This window comes from Procambarus clarkii, chromosome 62 (genome assembly GCF_040958095.1).
Source record: "Procambarus clarkii isolate CNS0578487 chromosome 62, FALCON_Pclarkii_2.0, whole genome shotgun sequence".
Classification (NCBI taxonomy): Eukaryota; Metazoa; Arthropoda; class Malacostraca; order Decapoda; family Cambaridae; genus Procambarus; species Procambarus clarkii.
In genome coordinates this window covers 27,730,858-27,748,438 of record NC_091211.1, presented here as the reverse complement: position 1 = coordinate 27,748,438, position 17,581 = coordinate 27,730,858, and the positions used below count along the sequence as shown (strand labels likewise).

Genomic DNA, 17,581 nt, shown 5'->3' with positions numbered 1-17,581 from the left:
GCTACCTGCAGCTGTGGTGGTGGGGGCTACCTCCAGCTGTGGTGGTGGGGGCTACCTGCAGCTGTGGTGGTGGGGGCTACCTCCAGCTGTGGTGGTGGGGGCTACCTCCAGCTGTGGTGGTGGGGGGCTACCTGCAGCTGTGGTGGTGGGGGCTACCTGCAGCTGTGGTGGTGGGGGCTACCTCCAGCTGTGGTGGTGGGGGCTACCTCCAGCTGTGGTGGTGGGGGCTACCTCCAGCTGTGGTGGTGGGGGCTACCTCCAGCTGTGGTGGTGGGGGCTACCTCCAGCTGTGGTGGTGGGGGCTACCTCCAGCTGTGGTGGTGGGGGCTACCTCCAGCTGTGGTGGTGGGGGCTACCTCCAGCTGTGGTGGTGGGGGCTACCTCCAGCTGTGGTGGTGGGGGCTACCTCCAGCTGTGGTGGTGGGGGGCTACCTCCAGCTGTGGTGGTGGGGGGCTACCTCCAGCTGTGGTGGTGGGGGCTACCTCCAGCTGTGGTGGTGGGGGCTACCTCCAGCTGTGGTGGTGGGGGCTACCTCCAGCTGTGGTGGTGGGGGGCTACCTGCAGCTGTGGTGGTGGGGGCTACCTCCAGCTGTGGTGGTGGGGGCTACCTCCAGCTGTGGTGGTGGGGGCTACCTCCAGCTGTGGTGGTGGGGGCTACCTCCAGCTGTGGTGGTGGGGGCTACCTGCAGCTGTGGTGGTGGGGGCTACCTCCAGCTGTGGTGGTGGGGGCTACCTCCAGCTGTGGTGGTGGGGGCTACCTCCAGCTGTGGTGGTGGGGGCTACCCGCAGCTGTGGTGGTGGGGGCTACCCGCAGCTGTGGTGGTGGGGGCTACCCGCAGCTGTGGTGGTGGGGGCTACCTCCAGCTGTGGTGGTGGGGGCTACCTGCAGCTGTGGTGGTGGGGGCTACCCGCAGCTGTGGTGGTGGGATACCATTACTCAGGTTCTCAACAAACTTTTCCTGTTAAGTTTCGTTTTCTTTCATTCTCCATTTTAATAAAAAAATTATTTTATGATGGAAAAGAAAGAAATTTTCTTTTCGTTGTTGGAGAGCGAATTGATAAAGACAAAGCAGAGTTGCATCTGCAACATTCATGTGTGTGTATAATCTCTGGATCAACAGGTGATCCATCATTGATTATCACACCTCTGCATGCTGCTGCTTTCATTTTCTTTTCATTCCTCATCTTAGTTTCTTTCAATTTCATTCCTCGTCTCACTGTCTCTCTTAGTGGTGGTTAGTGGAGACGTGGTGAAATAAGTGCAGGCCAGCGGGCGGCAGGCCGGGGCAGGCTGGAAGAGGGCGGGAGGTGCAGGCCAGCGGGCGGCAGGGCGGCAGGCCGGGGCAGGCCGGGGCAGGCTGGAAGAGGGCGGGAGGTGCAGGCCAGCGGGCGGCAGGGCGGCAGGCCGGGGCAGGCTGGAAGAGGGCGGGAGGTGCAGGCCAGCGGGCGGCAGGCTGGGGCAGGCTGGAAGAGGGCGGGAGGTGCAGGCCAGCGGGCGGCAGGCCGGGGCAGGCTGGAAGAGGGCGGGAGGTGCAGGCCAGCGGGCGGCAGGCCGGGGCAGGCTGGAAGAGGGCGGGAGGTGCAGGCCAGCGGGCGGCAAGCCGGGGCAGGCTGGAAGAGGGCGGGAGGTGCAGGCCAGCGGGCGGCAGGCCGGGGCAGGCTGGAAGAGGGCGGGAGGTGCAGGCCAGCGGGCGGCAGGCCGGGGCAGGCTGGAAGAGGGCGGGAGGTGCAGGCCAGTGGGCGGCAGGCCAGGGCAGGCTGGAAGAGGGCGGGAGGTGCAGGCCAGCGGGCGGCAGGCCGGGGCAGGCTGGAAGAGGGCGGGAGGTGCAGGCCAGCGGGCGGTAGGGAGGCAGGCTGGAGGAGGGCGGGAGGTGCAGGCCAGCGGGCGGTAGGGAGGCAGGCTGGAGGAGGGCGGGAGGTGCAGGCCAGCGGGCGGTAGGGAGGCAGGCCGGGGCAGGCTGGAGGTGCAGGCCAGCGGGCGGTAGGGCGGCAGGCCGGGGCAGGCTGGAGGAGGGCAGGAGGTGCAGGCCAGCGGGCGGTAGGGAGGCAGGCCGGGGCAGGCTGGAGGAGGGCGGGAGGTGCAGGCCAGCGGGCGGTAGGGAGGCAGGCCGGGGCAGGCTGGAGGAGGGCGGGAGGTGCAGGCCAGCGGGCGGTAGGGCGGCAGGCCGGGGCAGGCTGGAGGAGGGCGGGAGGTGCAGGCCAGCGGGCGGTAGGGAGGCAGGCCGGGGCAGGCTGGAGGAGGGCGGGAGGTGCAGGCCAGCGGGCGGTAGGGCGGCAGGCCGGGGCAGGCTGGAGGAGGGCGGGAGGTGCAGGCCAGCGGGCGGTAGGGAGGCAGGCCGGGGCAGGCTGGAGGAGGGCGGGAGGTGCAGGCCAGCGGGCGGTAGGGCGGCAGGCCGGGGCAGGCTGGAGGAGGGCGGGAGATGCAGGCCAGCGGGCGGTAGGGCGGCAGGCCGGGGCAGGCTGGAGGAGGGCGGGAGGTGCAGGCCAGCGGGCGGTAGGGAGGCAGGCCGGGGCAGGCTGGAGGAGGGCGGGAGGTGCAGGCCGGGGCAGGCTGGAGGAGGGCGGGAGGTGCAGGCCAGCGGGCGGTAGGGAGGCAGGCCGGGGCAGGCTGGAGGAGGGCGGGAGGTGCAGGCCAGCTTGCGGTAGGGAGGCAGGCTGGAGGAGGGCGGGAGGTGCAGGCCAGCGGGCGGCAGGCAGGGGCAGGCTGGAGGAGGGCGGGAGGTGCAGGCCAGCGGGCGGTAGGGAGGCAGGCCGGGGCAGGCTGGAGGAGGGCGGGAGGTGCAGACCAGCGGGCGGCAGGCAGGGGCAGGCTGGAGGAGGGCGGGAGGTGCAGGCCAGCGGGCGGTAGGGAGGCAGGCCGGGGCAGGCTGGAGGAGGGCGGGAGGTGCAGGCCAGCGGGCGGCAGGCAGGGGCAGGCTGGAGGAGGGCGGGAGGTGCAGGCCAGCGGGCGGTAGGGAGGCAGGCCGGGGCAGGCTGGAGAAGGCCGGGAGGTGCAGGCCAGCGTGCGGTAGGACATCAGGCCGGGGCAGGCTGGAGAAGGCCGGGAGGTGCAGGCCGGGGCAGGACAAGCGTGGTGCTAGGTGGGTATTGGCTGCTGATTACGCTTGACTAATTATTGTTACGCCGAGCGGGTCGGTGTCTGGCCCCCCACACGCAGCCACCAGCCTCGCTCGCCACCAGCCTCGCTCGCCACCAGCCTCGCTCGCCACCAGCCTCGCTCGCCACCAGCCTCGCTCGCCACCAGCCTCGCTCGCCACCAGCCTCGCTCGCCGCCAGCCTCGCTCGCCGCCAGCCTCGCTCGCCACCAGCCTCGCTCGCCGCCAGCCTCGCTCGCCGCCAGCCTCGCTCGCCACCAGCCTCGCTCGCCGCCAGCCTCGCTCGCCACCAACACGTAACCCCAGACCCTCACCATGCACCTTGGCTTCCAAGTTATAGAAGGAAGTCACTTCATTTTCCCACATTTTCAGAGTTCGGAGCACTTGCGGACCCGTACTCGAGGCCAGACTGTCCGGGTCCGTGGCCGTGGTCCGGGCTATGTTTGCAGGCGGCGTCTAACTGATGAGTTTAATGAAAACTGAGGAAATCTGTTGAGTACTACATGAAGTCCTTGATGAACCTCAGCAGCAGGTAGACATGTGGCTGTTAGAGTTCAACCCCCAACAAGTACAAGGTACTGAAGACGGGAGACGGTGAGAGGGTACCAGAAGAGGGTAACCCACAAGGGGAAGTCAGTTACGGGAATCGGGATGAGAAAAATCTTGCAAGTGGACGTAATTCCAGAGCACTTACTTAACACTTCACACTTACTTAACACTTATAAACACTTTGGAAGATGGTAAACAAGAATAGTAATCTAAACAAGGACTTATTGGAAACAATTTGAGCCTACATAGGGGGGGGGGCTGACGGCTGAGTGAACAGGTCTCGGGATTCGTAGTCCTAAGGTTCCGGGTTCGATCCCCGGCGGAGACGGAAACAAATGGGCAGAGTTTCTTTTACCCTTATGCGCCTGTTCACCTAGCAGTAAATAGGTACCTGGCAGTTGGATAGCTGCTACGGGGTGCTTTCTGGGGGGGGGGGGTGTAACAAAAAGGAGGGCTGGTCGAGGACCGGGCCGCGGGGATGCTGAGCCTGAAATCATCTCAAGATAACCTAAAGAAATGACAGTGTTAGACGAATACTATAATCAGAACCAGCATGGAATCCGCACCTCATGAAGGAAAAACCGTAAATTGAAAAGTAGAGATATGATCACAACGTACAAAATACTAAGAATATGGGTAAGGTGAAAAAGAATAATCTCCCTAAACTGAGATAACATAGTAATGAGGAGGGTAACAGTTGGAAAGAAAAGGTTATCTTGAGATGATTTCGGGGCTTTGTGTCCCCGCGCGATAGGTTAAGTAATAATTGTAAATAAGAAGCAATAAGATGCTTATCTTAACATACTAAGAAGGTTAGGTGAGGTCGGTGTTTTCTATGAAGCTTTTCAAGGTAAACTAAAATATTCACAATCAATTAGTATGTCACATATGCACTTATTAAATAAGCCAATATTGACTAAAAGCAAGTGCGAGAACGGGTTGCCCCGCGGCCCGGTCCTCGACCAGGCCTCCACCCCCAGGAAGCAACCCGTGACAGCTGACTAACACCCAGGTACTATTTACTGCTAGGTAACAGGGGCATCAGGGTGAAATAAACTCTTCCCATTGTTTCTCGCCGGCGCCCGGAATTGAACCCGGGACCACAGGATCACGCGTCCAGTGTTCTGTCCGCTCAGCCACCGGCTCCCTAAGAGAACAGTAGGAACATGAGAAGGTCAGACATAGTGAGTGACCCCACACGCCGTAGTCACAGGTCACCGCGAGAGGTCAACACCACGAGACCAGTTACGCATGTGGGAAAACTTGACTCATGTAATTCATTTAAATTTATACTATTTTCGATAGCTACGAAGGACCACCACTTTTGTGAAAAAGTATAAAACTAGGGCAGAGCAAGTGGTTTGATATTAATTCCATGAACTAGTGTCCTATGGATGTTCTTAATTAATAATATATTAAATATTAAATGAGTCTGTATGTATTTGACTCATACATAATGTATGAGTCAAATTTACTCACCCAAAATGAGTGAATTACCTGCTAAAAGATTAATATATCCCAAACATTATTGGTTCTTCGCCAGAATAATAATAATATGAATGTAAAATAAATTGGTTATATAATAAATAATTGGCGGTAAATGCACCTCAATATGCTATAGGAATGACATAAATTATAGCAAAAATCAAGAATTAGTTGAATTGATCTTAAAGATCATTAATATTACCAGGTTAACATATACAGACAACTGTTAACAGCTTAGCTGTACAAATAAGAGATGTGAAGTCGGTTGCCACACTCCACTGACGCCGTGTTGGGTCGGGGAAGTTGGTCGTGAAGGTGGGTAGCCTAGTGCCTCGCTTGTACCAGTGACGCCACTAGTACGAGTGACGCCACTAGTACGAGTGACGCCACTAGTACGAGTGACGCCACTAGTACGAGTGACGCCACTAGTACGAGTGACGCCACTAGTACGAGTGACGCCACTAGTACCAGTGACGCCACTAGTACCAGTGACGCCACTAGTACGAGTGACGCCACTAGTACGAGTGACGCCACTAGTACGAGTGACGCCACTAGTACGAGTGACGCCTACTAGTACGAGTGACGCCACTAGTACCAGTGACGCCGGGATACGCATGCGCAGAACTCTCAAAGTAACCCCGAGCGTAAAATATTTTATTTACTGGTAATTAATTAGGGAAGTAAGGCATTATAACAAGTGTTTATGTCACTGATAAAAGTATTAAGGTGTAATATATTTGTGCATAACACAAGTCAGCTTATTAACACTGCGGTAACTATACGAGAGGAATATTATATAAACTTATTTTACATTGCAATATTTGGTTAATACAATGATGTATTATAATACAAAAAATGATGTATAAGTGTTGGATAATTTCCAACAATGGCGCCCCACCAAGCAGGTCAAAGCTCTTGGAGTGGTCATCCCTGGAAACACAAACCGAAACTGTCTCTATTTTCCGCTTGTTACAACTTGTAATAAAATTGTTACATCTTGGCTTAACGTGTTTATGACGTATCAGAACGTTGTTATAAATTGCTATATTGGTTGTTATAACTGGTTAGGAAGTGTTAAAACTTGTTCGAACGTTGAACCAACGTCGTAGTTTCGGTGTGTGTTTGGCGGGATAACGGCCAACATGAGGGGCGACGCTACAGTAGTAGCCTTCAGGGACCATGGTGGGCAGGTGTGGAGCACGTTGTGCACTACCTACGTCAGACCACACCAGTGGTATGCACCATAATGCGAAATCTCGAAGCAAAAAAAAAACATGTCTCCGCTTGCAGTCTCCGTGGTGTAGTGGTAAGACACTCGCCTGGCGTTCCGCGAGCGCTATGTCATGGGTTCGTATCCTGGCCGGGGAGGATTTACTGGGCGCAATTCCTTAACTGTAGCCTCTGTTTAACGCAACAGTAAAATGTGTACTTGGATGAAAAAACGATTCTTCGCGGCAGGGGATCGTATTCCACGGACCATAGGATTAAGGACTTGCCCGAAACGCTACGCGTACTAGTGGCTGTACAAGAATGTAACAACTCTTGTATATATCTCAAAAAAAAAAAAAAAAAAAAAACATAAAATGTAATTCGAGGGAGTTATGAGGTATCTTATCTTGAGGTTATCTTGAGATGATTTCGGGGCTTTTTAGTGTCCCCGCGGCCCGGTCCTCGACCAGGCCTCCACCCCCAGGAAGCAGCCCGTGACAGCTGACTAACACCCAGGTACCTATTTTACTGCTAGGTAACAGGGGGCATAGGGTGAAAGAAACTCTGCCCATTGTTTCTCGCCGGCGCCTGGGATCGAACCCAGGACCACAGGATCACAAGTCCAGCGTGCTGTCCGCTCGGCCGACCGGCTCCCATGCCACAAGACTGATCCCAGAACTATCAGTGCCAGACTACAATGAAAGACTAAGCGAGCTGGACTTAACTGCACAATAAAGGAGACGATACAGGGGTAGCATGTTCTTGATATATAAGATACTAAGGGGTACAAAGGAATCACAGTGGCGCGAAATTTCAATGAGAAAATCAGATGGAGCAGTGGAAGGGATGTGAACCTGGTTTTGGTGTATACCAGATGCATGCCTTAACCCACTAGGCCACAACAGGACAAACGCTATTCAACCCGGGACTCTACTGAATCCATTAAGGAAGTTTGGAGGCTCCAAGCTGGCGCCACAACAAATTGTTATGAATAACCTGCCTCCACTCTGGTGTGAGTGAGGGAGCGTTGGTGGAGAACTCCACTACCCACACCAGAGTGCAGTCGGACTATTTGTAGAACCTGGTTGTGGCACTAGCCAGGGCCTCTGAGCTTCCTTAATGGGCTCGGTTGAGTACCACGTTCAACAGCTTTTGTCGCGTCATGGCCTAGTTGGTTAGGTTAGGCTAGGTTAGGCTAGGCTAGGCTAGGCTAGGCTAGGCTAGGCTAGGCTAGCTTAGGTTTTGTCCCGTCATGGCCTAGTTGGCTAGGGTACGACTCTAGTGTTGACCAGGGGCCAGATTCAAGAAGCACTTACGCAAGCACTTACGAACGGGTACATCTTTCCTCAATCTTTGACGGCTTTGGTTACATTTATTAAACAGTTTACAAGCATGAAAACTTGCCAATCAACTGTTATTGTTATAAACAGCCTCCTGGTGCTTCGGAGCTCATTAACTGTTTAATAATTGGAAACAAAGCCGCCAAAGATTGAGAAAAGATGTACAGGTTCGTAAGGTCTTGCGTAACTGCTTCGTGAATCTGGCCCCAGGTGCGGAGTGGACTTCGTTGCCATTGGGAGGGTGGAAGGTGTCCGTGGTGGAAAGGAAAGCGATCAACAGCCGTCAGATTAGACGACACACTATTTACAGAGGCGGGGCCCTTTAGGCGGATCACAGTTCTACAGGCAGAAACAGAGGAGTCTTTATATACGTGATCATAGTACACAGTCGTACTGCCTCTCCCCTGACCTACACACAGTACACAGTACTGCCCTTCCCATGCCTCTCACACATTACACAGTCGTAGTGCCCCTCCCCTGCTTCACATACAGTACCTCCCCTGCCTCACACACAGTACCTCCCCTGCCTCACAGTACACAATACCTCCCCTGCCTCACACAGTACACAATACCTCCCCTGCCCCACACACAGTACACAATACCTCCCCTACCCCTCACACAGTACACAGTACCTCCCCTACCCCTCACACAGTACACAGCACCTCCCCTGCCTCACACAGTACACAGCACCTCCCCTGCCTCACACAGTACACAGTACCTCCCCTACCCCTCACACAGTACACAGTACCTCCCCTGCCTCACACAGTACACAGTACCTCCCCTGCCTCACACAGTACACAGTACCTCCCCTACCCCTCACACAGTACCTCCCCTGCCTCACACAGTACACAGCACCACCCCTGCCTCACACAGTACACAGCACCTCCCCTGCCTCACACAGTACACAGTACCACCCCTGCCTCACACAGTACACAGTACCTCCCCTGCCTCACACAGTACACAGCACCACCCCTACCTCACACAGTACACAGCACCTCCCCTACCCCTCACACAGTACACAGCACCTCCCCTGCCTCACACAGTACACAGCACCACCCCTACCTCACACAGTACACAGCACCTCCCCTACCCCTCACACAGTACACAGCACCTCCCCTACCCCTCACACAGTACACAGCACCTCCCCTGCCTCACACAGTACACAGCACCACCCCTGCCTCACACAGTACACAGCACCTCCCCTGCCTCACACAGTACCTCCCCTACCTCACACAGTACACAGTACCTCCCCTGCCTCACACAGTACACAGTACCTCCCCTGCCTCACGTACACGAGACAATAACAGCTGGAAGGACCTCGGAAGAACAACATCTGGTCAGGAAATTTCACACCGTCACCAAACTTAAAAAAATATAGGAAGAAAAGTCGGCATGACGACCTTGAGTTGCCAAGACGGAATATTTCCTCCTCCAATATTTTGTGATATTTGCAATATTTTGTGATATTTTGCAACATTTTGTGATATTTTGCAACATTGTGATATTTTGCAACATTTTGTGATATTTTGCAACATGTTGTAATATTTGCAACATTTTGTGATATTTTGCAACATTTTGTGATATTTTGCAACATTTTGTGATAATTTGCAACATTTTGTGATATTTTTGCAACATTTTGTGATATTTTGTGATATTTTGCAACATTTTGTGATATTTTGCAACATTTTGTGATATTTTGCAACATTTTGTGATATTTTTGCAACATTTTGTGATATTTTGTGATATTTTGTGATATTTTGCAACATTTTGTGATATTTTGCAACATTTTGTAATATTTGCAACATTTTGTGATATTTTGCAACATTTTGTGATATTTTGCAACATTTTGTGCTATTTTGCAACATTTTGTGATATTTTGCAACATTTTGTGATATTTTGCAACATTTTGTGATATTTTGCAACATTTTGTGATATTTGCAACATTTTGTGATATTTGCAACATTTTGTGATATTTTGCAACATTTTGTAATATTTGCAACATTGTGATATTTTGCAACATTTTGTGATATTTGCAACATTGTGATATTTTGCAACATTGTGATATTTTGCAACATTTTGTGATATTTTGCAACATTGTGATATTTTGCAACATTTTGTGATATTTTGCAACATGTTGTAATATTTGCAACATTTTGTGATATTTTGCAACATTTTGTGATATTTTGCAACATTTTGTGATAATTTGCAACATTTTGTGATATTTTTGCAACATTTTGTGATATTTTGTGATATTTTGCAACATTTTGTGATATTTTGCAACATTTTGTGATATTTTGCAACATTTTGTGATATTTTTGCAACATTTTGTGATATTTTGTGATATTTTGTGATATTTTGCAACATTTTGTGATATTTTGCAACATTTTGTGATATTTGCAACATTTTGTGATATTTTGCAACATTTTGTGATATTTGCAACATTTTGTGATATTTTGCAACATTTTGTGATATTTGCAACATGTTGTGATATTTTGCAACATTTTGTGATATTTTGCAACATTTTGTGATATTTTGCAACATTTTGTGATATTTTGCAACATTTTGTGATATTTTGCAACATTTTGTGATATTTTGCAACATTTGTACCGCCAGTGGAACACTCTTTTGCTCAGTTATTATTTTTTTTTATTTATTTTATTATTTATTATTTTTAGTTATTATTTTTATCAGTTATTAAACACTTTTTTGTTCATTGATTACTTATGTTTATCTCTTGAACTGATGCGTATTGAGGAGGCTTGTGGGACGGTGTTTTTCCTGCCTCGTGTGTTTAGTGTTGCAGGTGTTGTCCTCATGCTCACCTGGCAGGTGTTGTGTCCTCATGCTCAGCTGGCAGGTGTTGTGTCCTCATGCTCAGCTGGCAGGTGTTGTGTCCTCATGCTCAGCTGGCAGGTGTTGTGGCCTCATGCTCAGCTGGCAGGTGTTGTGGCCTCATGCTCACCTGGCAGGTGTTGTGGCCTCATGCTCAGCTGGCAGGTGTTGTGGCCTCATGCTCAGCTGGCAGGTGTTGTGTCCTCATGCTCAGCTGGCAGGTGTTGTGGCCTCATGCTCAGCTGGCAGGTGTTGTGGCCTCATGCTCAGCTGGCAGGTGTTGTGTCCTCATGCTCAGCTGGCAGGTGTTGTCCTCATGCTCAGCTGGCAGGTGTTGTGTCCTCATGCTCACCTGGCAGGTGTTGTGTCCTCATGCTCACCTGGCAGGTGTTGTCCTCATGCTCAGCTGGCAGGTGTTGTGGCCTCATGCTCACCTGGCAGGTGTTGTGTCCTCATGCTCACCTGGCAGGTGTTGTCCTCATGCTCACCTGGCAGGTGTTGCCCTCATGCCAGGTGAGGTGTATGACAGGTGTTTGGATCATTTGGCTACTCAGTTTCCACCTGTGTTAAATACATTTAATACAATTAAATACTTTAAATAAATTAAATTAAATCTTTACGCACCCGATCCATTCCTCTGAGAAACATGTATGTAGTGATCATGACCCTAACTCTTCTGACTTCAAGCGACGTAAGATTAAATTCTCGTAGAGTCTCCTCGTAGCTCATGCCCCTCGGCTCGCTTACCAGTCTAGTGTTTGACTGTGACGACGGAAAGAGTTTCGAAGATAATCTTGGACCTGGATAACAGTGAAGAGGTGGGGGGGGGGGGGGGGGGCGGGCGATGGTCCTGTTTTGTCCAGTCCTAGAGACCCAATACCTCGCCCAGCGGACTTTTAGTGATGACGGTGCTGGGGTGTAGGTGTAACACAGGGGGTGGAGGGTATCGGCTCTACTCGACTCTAACTCTACCTTCACCCTTACCCATGCTGGTATTCTATTTACTTCACTTAATACCAAGGGACCCTAGTGCTACCCCTGGAAACACAAACCAAAACTGTCTCTATTACAATTAAGTTGTAACAAGCGGAAAATAAAGTTGTTACATCTTGGCTTAACGTGTTTATGACGTATTAGAACGCTGTTACAACTTGTTATATTGGTTGTTATAACTGGCTAGGAGGTGTTAAAACTTGTTCGAACGTTGTACCAACGTCGTAGTTTCGGTGTGTGTTTGGCGGGACTCCAGCCGAGTCCCGCGTCACGTGGTCATAGCCGCTCGACCGGCTAAGATGCTACAGCCTCGGGACGTGGTACTCGACTACCAGCAACCTCAAGGACGTGGTACTCGACAACCAGCAACCTCAAGGACGTGGTACTCGACTACCAGCAACCTCAAGGACGTGGTACTCGACTACCAGCAACCTCAAGGACGTGGTACTCGACTACCAGCAACCTCAAGGACGTGGTACTCGACTACCAGCAACCTCAAGGACGTGGTACTCGACTACCAGCAACCTCAAGGATCACCTGCTGCTGCCACCACCACACCATTAACCAGAAGGGTCAATTAATCGGGGTCTGGGCCAAATAATCGATCATTAAACCCTTGGGGCTTGATCGCCAAATTACTTGGAAAAGGAGGGAAGAATCTACGTTAAGTGTGGGAGTTATAGCAAACAAAGGAATAACTGAACTCTTAAACTTTGTTGGGCTTGCGGCTCAACTCAGACTGGTGGAGACCACGTGACCACGTGACCACGTGACCACGTGACCAGGACATTCAAACACATAAAATGGAAATAATAAAATGCAAATAACAAGCTAATTATTTATTTATGCAAAATCTAAACAACAGTTAAATGAAATATTACTCCCTATACCTTAACACTCACTATATTACTCCCTATACGTTAACACTCACTATATTACTCCCTATACGTTAACACTCACTATATCACTCCCTATACCTTAACACTCACTATATCACTCCCTATACCTTAACACTCACTATCGAGGCAAAAGTGAATTATTTACCTGTACAAAACCGTAACAACTATACCTCTTAATGCGACCACCTGATGTTCTACTGATCTATTTGGGAAAGGTGAGGGTGGATGACCTCCCCGAATTGTTGGCCGGGACCACACTGACTCTACCTCGCTCTGCCTTCCTCACAGCTAGTCAGAGCTAGAGGGGTATTCCTACGCCAGGTTTACCAAGTTTACTAAGCAGGGTTTAAATTGAACAACTAATCTCTGTTGTACTGAACAACCCAGCTGGTTGAACTCTCTTAAACTGATGGTAATGTACAGGCATCTTAGGGAAAGGCTATTTCCCATTACAATATGGCTATTTGACCTTTGAGAATGACTAAATATGGAAGGCTTTGGTGACCCTTGACCCAGGGTCGCCAAAATTGATCCGCTTCAGAGACTAGTCCTCTGCTACTGACGTCACTGACGGTGACTTACTCAGTATTTCCACAATTGAGAATACTCTTGATACTTGAACAGGAATACTATTGAATACAATTTGAATGAAGACTTGAATTTCTCTAAATTACTGAATTCTGTAAAATAATTAATTATACGTTGCTTTAAGACAAAGGCGCCGGCCATTTTGTAATCTTACCCGCTAATCCCTAGAGAGATGACCACTTGAGTCAGGTCGAGTACCATCTGATTCCTAACTTTCAAAACCCCGTCTATGAGAAACCATATGGAATAATTCCCTACAACGACCCTAGTTTGTTACATAGGCATAACACAGGCTCCTCTACACCTCTCCTGAAGGCTGATGGCTCAGGGCAGCGACCGAGCCCTTCAACACTTAAACCCTTAATTTGCATATCTTATCTTTATATGGGTGTATATATCTCCAGGTGAAGACAGGTGGGCATGGGGGACAGGGCAGTGGGTGGTGGGTGGGGTGCTACAGGTGGTGGGTGGAGTACTACAGGAGGTGGGTGGTGGGTGGAGTGCTACAGGTGGTGGGTGGGGTGCTACAGGAGGTGGGTGGTGGGTGGAGTGCTACAGGTGGTGGGTGGGGTGCTACAGGAGGTGGGTGGAGTGCTACAGGTGGTGGGTGGGGTGCTACAGGAGGTGGGTGGTGGGTGGGGTGCTACAGGAGGTGGGTGGTGGGTGGGGTGCTACAGGAGGTGGGTGGTGGGTGGAGTACTATAGGAGGTGGGTGGTGGGTGGGGTGCTACAGGAGGTGGGTGGTGGGTGGAGTACTACAGGAGGTGGGTGGGGTGCTACAGGTGGTGGGTGGGGTGCTACAGGAGGTGGGTGGTGGGTGGGGTGCTACAGGAGGTGGGTGGTGGGTGGAGTACTACAGATGGTGGGTGGGGTGCTACAGGAGGTGGGTGGAGGGTGGTTCATCACTTGTTCTGCCCGCAACATTACAAATTTCCAACTTCTCCCTGTGTTCCTGCTGCTGCTCCGCCTACAGCTACAGCGGCCAGGTGCAGGTTACAGTGGTGTTGACCCTTGACCTCTGGCCTCGCCGCCAGAGCCACCTGATCCTTGCAACCCTTGACCTCGTTACTACTCGCCCTCGACCATCCTGGACCTGCTGAGACGATGGTAGCCGAGGCTATTTCCCCCCACCGTCCCGACGGCACTTTGTGGGGCCACGCGAGCAACACAAATGCACACAAGCTTGAATGGTTCCCATTGCATTTGTTTTGCTTACGTGGTCCCACAAAGTGAGGTGATTCGAAGAAATAACTATACCCAAGCTCACCACCTAGTGCCGTCGGGACGGTGGGGGGAAATAGCCTCGGCTACCATCGTCTTTTGTACGGTCACGGTTGGTCGAGTGGTTAAGGTACCATGTTCACCAGTTGCATATGGCTTCTGGCTGTCTGGGTACGTGTCACTTCTGGAGTGTGGAGTTTTCAGTCACATATATGCTTGGGGACCATTCAAGCTTGTTTATATAAATATATATATATATATATATATATATATATATATATATATATATATATATATATATATATATATATATATATATATAATGTACCTAGTAGCCAGAACGCACTTCTCAGCCTACTATGCAAGGCCCGATTTGCCTAATAAGCCAAGTTTTCATGAATTAATTGTTTTTCGACTACTTAACCTAACCTAACTTTTTCGGCTACCTAACCTAACCTATAAAGATAGGTTAGGTTAGGTTAGGTAGGGTTGGTTAGGTTCGGTCATATATCTACGTTAATTTTAACTCCAATAAAAAAAATTGACTTCATACATAATGAAATGGGTAGCTTTATAATTTCATAAGAAAAAAATTAGAGAAAATATATTAATTCAGGAAAACTTGGCTTATTAGGCAAATCGGGACTTGCATAGTCGGCCGAGTACGACGTTCTGGCTACTAGGTACAACATAATATATATATAATATAATATATATGTAATATTATATGGACTTAAAGGTACTTTTTGGGGAATATGAAATTGACTCGCGAGAAGGCGTCCACCAGGGTGACCCTCTTGCTCCTCTCCTTTTCTGCCCACACACACACCCACACAACAATGATCTCCCAGAAGGTATAGAATCGTTTCTCTCATTGTTTGCTGATGATGCAAAAATTATGAGAATTGAAACAGAGGATGATAGTAGGAGGCTACAAGATGACCTAGACAGACTGAATGAATGGTCCAACAAATGGCTGCTAAAGTTCAACCCGAGTAAATGTAAGGTAATGAAACAAGGCGGTGGATACTGCCTAGTTTCACAGGACACAGGATACAGAATAGGAGGTGAAGTACTTAATGAAACGGACAGAGAGAAAAATCTAGGAGTTGATATCACACCAAACCTGTCTCCTGAAGCCCACATAAAACGAATAACATCTGTGGCATACGCGAGGCCATCTTATCTTGAGATGATTTCGGGGCTTTAGTGTCCCCGCGGCCCGGTCCTCGACCAGGCCTCCACCCCCAGGAAGCAGCCCGTGACAGCTGACTAACACCCAGGTACCTATTTTACTGCTAGGCAACAGGGACATAGGGTGAAAGAAACTCTGCCCATTGTTTCTCGCCGGCGCCCGGGATCGAACCCGGAACCACAGGATCACAAGTCCAGTGTGCTGTCCGCTCGGCCGACCGGCTCCCTGGCTAACACCAGAACAGCGTTCAGGAACCTGTGTAAGGAATCATTCAGAACCTTGTATACCACATATGTAGGACCAATCCTGGAGTATGCGGCCCCAGCATGGAGCCCGTACCTTGTCAAGCACAAGACGAAGCTGGAAAAAGTTCAGAGGTATGCCACTAGACTAGTCCCAGAACTAAGAGGCATGAATTACGAAGAAAAACTGCGTGAAATGCACTTCGACACTGGAAGACAGAAGAGTAAGGGGAGACATGATTACTACCAACAAAATTTTCAGTGGAATTGACAGGGTAGATAAGGATAAACGGTTTAACACGGGTGGTACACGAACAAGGGGACACAGGTGGAAACTGAGTACCCACATTGAGCCACAGGGGACGTTAGAAAGAACTTTTTTCAGTATCAGAGTAGTTAACAAATGGAATGTGTGGGGAAATTCCAGGCAGCTAATCTCTCTTTTTTAAATTGACTTTAATAGGATAAAGTTATGTCTTATTTATTTTTCTTAGTAAGTAAGAATTAATTGAGTGGACTGTATATACTTGTAAACTGCCTGAAATCTTCTTACACACTATTGGGAGGGACAATTGGTAGCCTAAACCACTTTGTTATGGCTCCTTCTTAAACTACCAATTGTTTACCTTTTAATTATTATAATATACCACATATGGTGGTCTAATCTACTAGTAATAATTTCGAATTATGACTACTAAGACTATAAAAATTGGCTTAGCTGTGCCAGTAGTTTGGGCCTGGTAAGGGGTGTAGGTGTAGCCTCAGATAGGGTGTGGCCCTGTGCCTCCTTGTGCCACGTAATGGCGGCTTGTGGGAATGACAAAGCTTGGCAAACAAATAGTAATGTGTATGAACTAACTGTCTGCTCAACTTCTTGTTGCTCCTCTCACAATTTACCTGTATGGGATGCAAGGAATTAATCAAAGTTCCCTAAACATATCAATTACAGGTATGGCATGAACTGTGAGGGCTGTAATGGAGTACACGTACATGTGGTTTGGGTTCTCCATACATTATGACCCACTTATTTTTATAAATGAATATATGTGCACATTATAATTCAGATACAAAAAATACTCGATAAGCCGGATACAGTCGTTGTTGTGATGGTTGTTAGGCTGTGTTGCTGGTGTTGACACGTAAATGGGGTGTCTAGTTGTTTACACCAGTTCTAGAGCCAAGACAGCGTGGTGGCTGCTCTGTTGTTGTTATTATGATGTGGGAGCCTTCCTCCCAGTCCGGGCCAACGCCCTCATGCTTTTTTTTTTTTTTTTGAGATATATACAAGAGTTGTTACATTCTTGTACAGCCACTAGTACGCGTAGCGTTTCGGGCAAGTCCTTAATCCTATGGTCCCTGGAATACGATCCCCTGCCGCGAAGAATCGTTTTTTCATCCAAGTACACATTTTACTGTTGCGTTAAACAGAGGCTACAGTTAAGGAATTGCGCCCAGTAAATCCTCCCCGGCCAGGATACGAACCCATGACATAGCGCTCGCGGAACGCCAGGCGAGTGTCTTACCACTACACCACGGAGATGCTGGTTCCTCTCTCAAAGTAATTTTACATTAACTAGGGAACCTTGCTACAATACGGTGTTAATAATTATATTCAGTCTTATTGATTACTTTTTTGTTACTTCGAGATACTAAACTAGTCTATTAACAATGTTTCATAATGTAAATAACGATGACATCCATGACGTCACGGAGTCGATGACGTCACGGAGTCTCCCATTTTCCATCCTGAAGGGATTACAGACTAAGGGAGACTGTGTTATATGTGTGTGTGTGTTTGTGTCGGTTTCCCGACAGAATGCATTAGGCAGTGATGTGGTGGAGGCTGACTCCATACACTGTTTTAAATGTAGATATGATAGAGCCCAGTAGGCTCAGGAACCTGTACACCAGTTGATTGACAATTGAGAGGCA

At 49.7% G+C, this 17,581-nt stretch overlaps 1 protein-coding gene across 1 annotated transcript; it reads right to left on the bottom strand.

Annotated features, from left to right (window-relative positions):
- Positions 1–1,187: 1,187 nt before the first annotated feature.
- On the bottom strand, positions 1,188–3,017 carry LOC123766676 (uncharacterized). Its single transcript, XM_045755955.2, has one exon. It carries the CDS (start codon positions 3,015–3,017, stop codon positions 1,188–1,190), a length of 1,830 nt encoding a protein of 609 aa, XP_045611911.2.
- Between the last annotated feature and the right edge of the window lie 14,564 nt (positions 3,018–17,581).

Excerpts from the sequence above, each read along its gene's own strand:
- LOC123766676 (XM_045755955.2), bottom strand. The coding sequence starts at position 3,017 with ATGTCCTACCGCACGCTGGCCTGCACCTCCCGGCCTTCTCCAGCCTGC.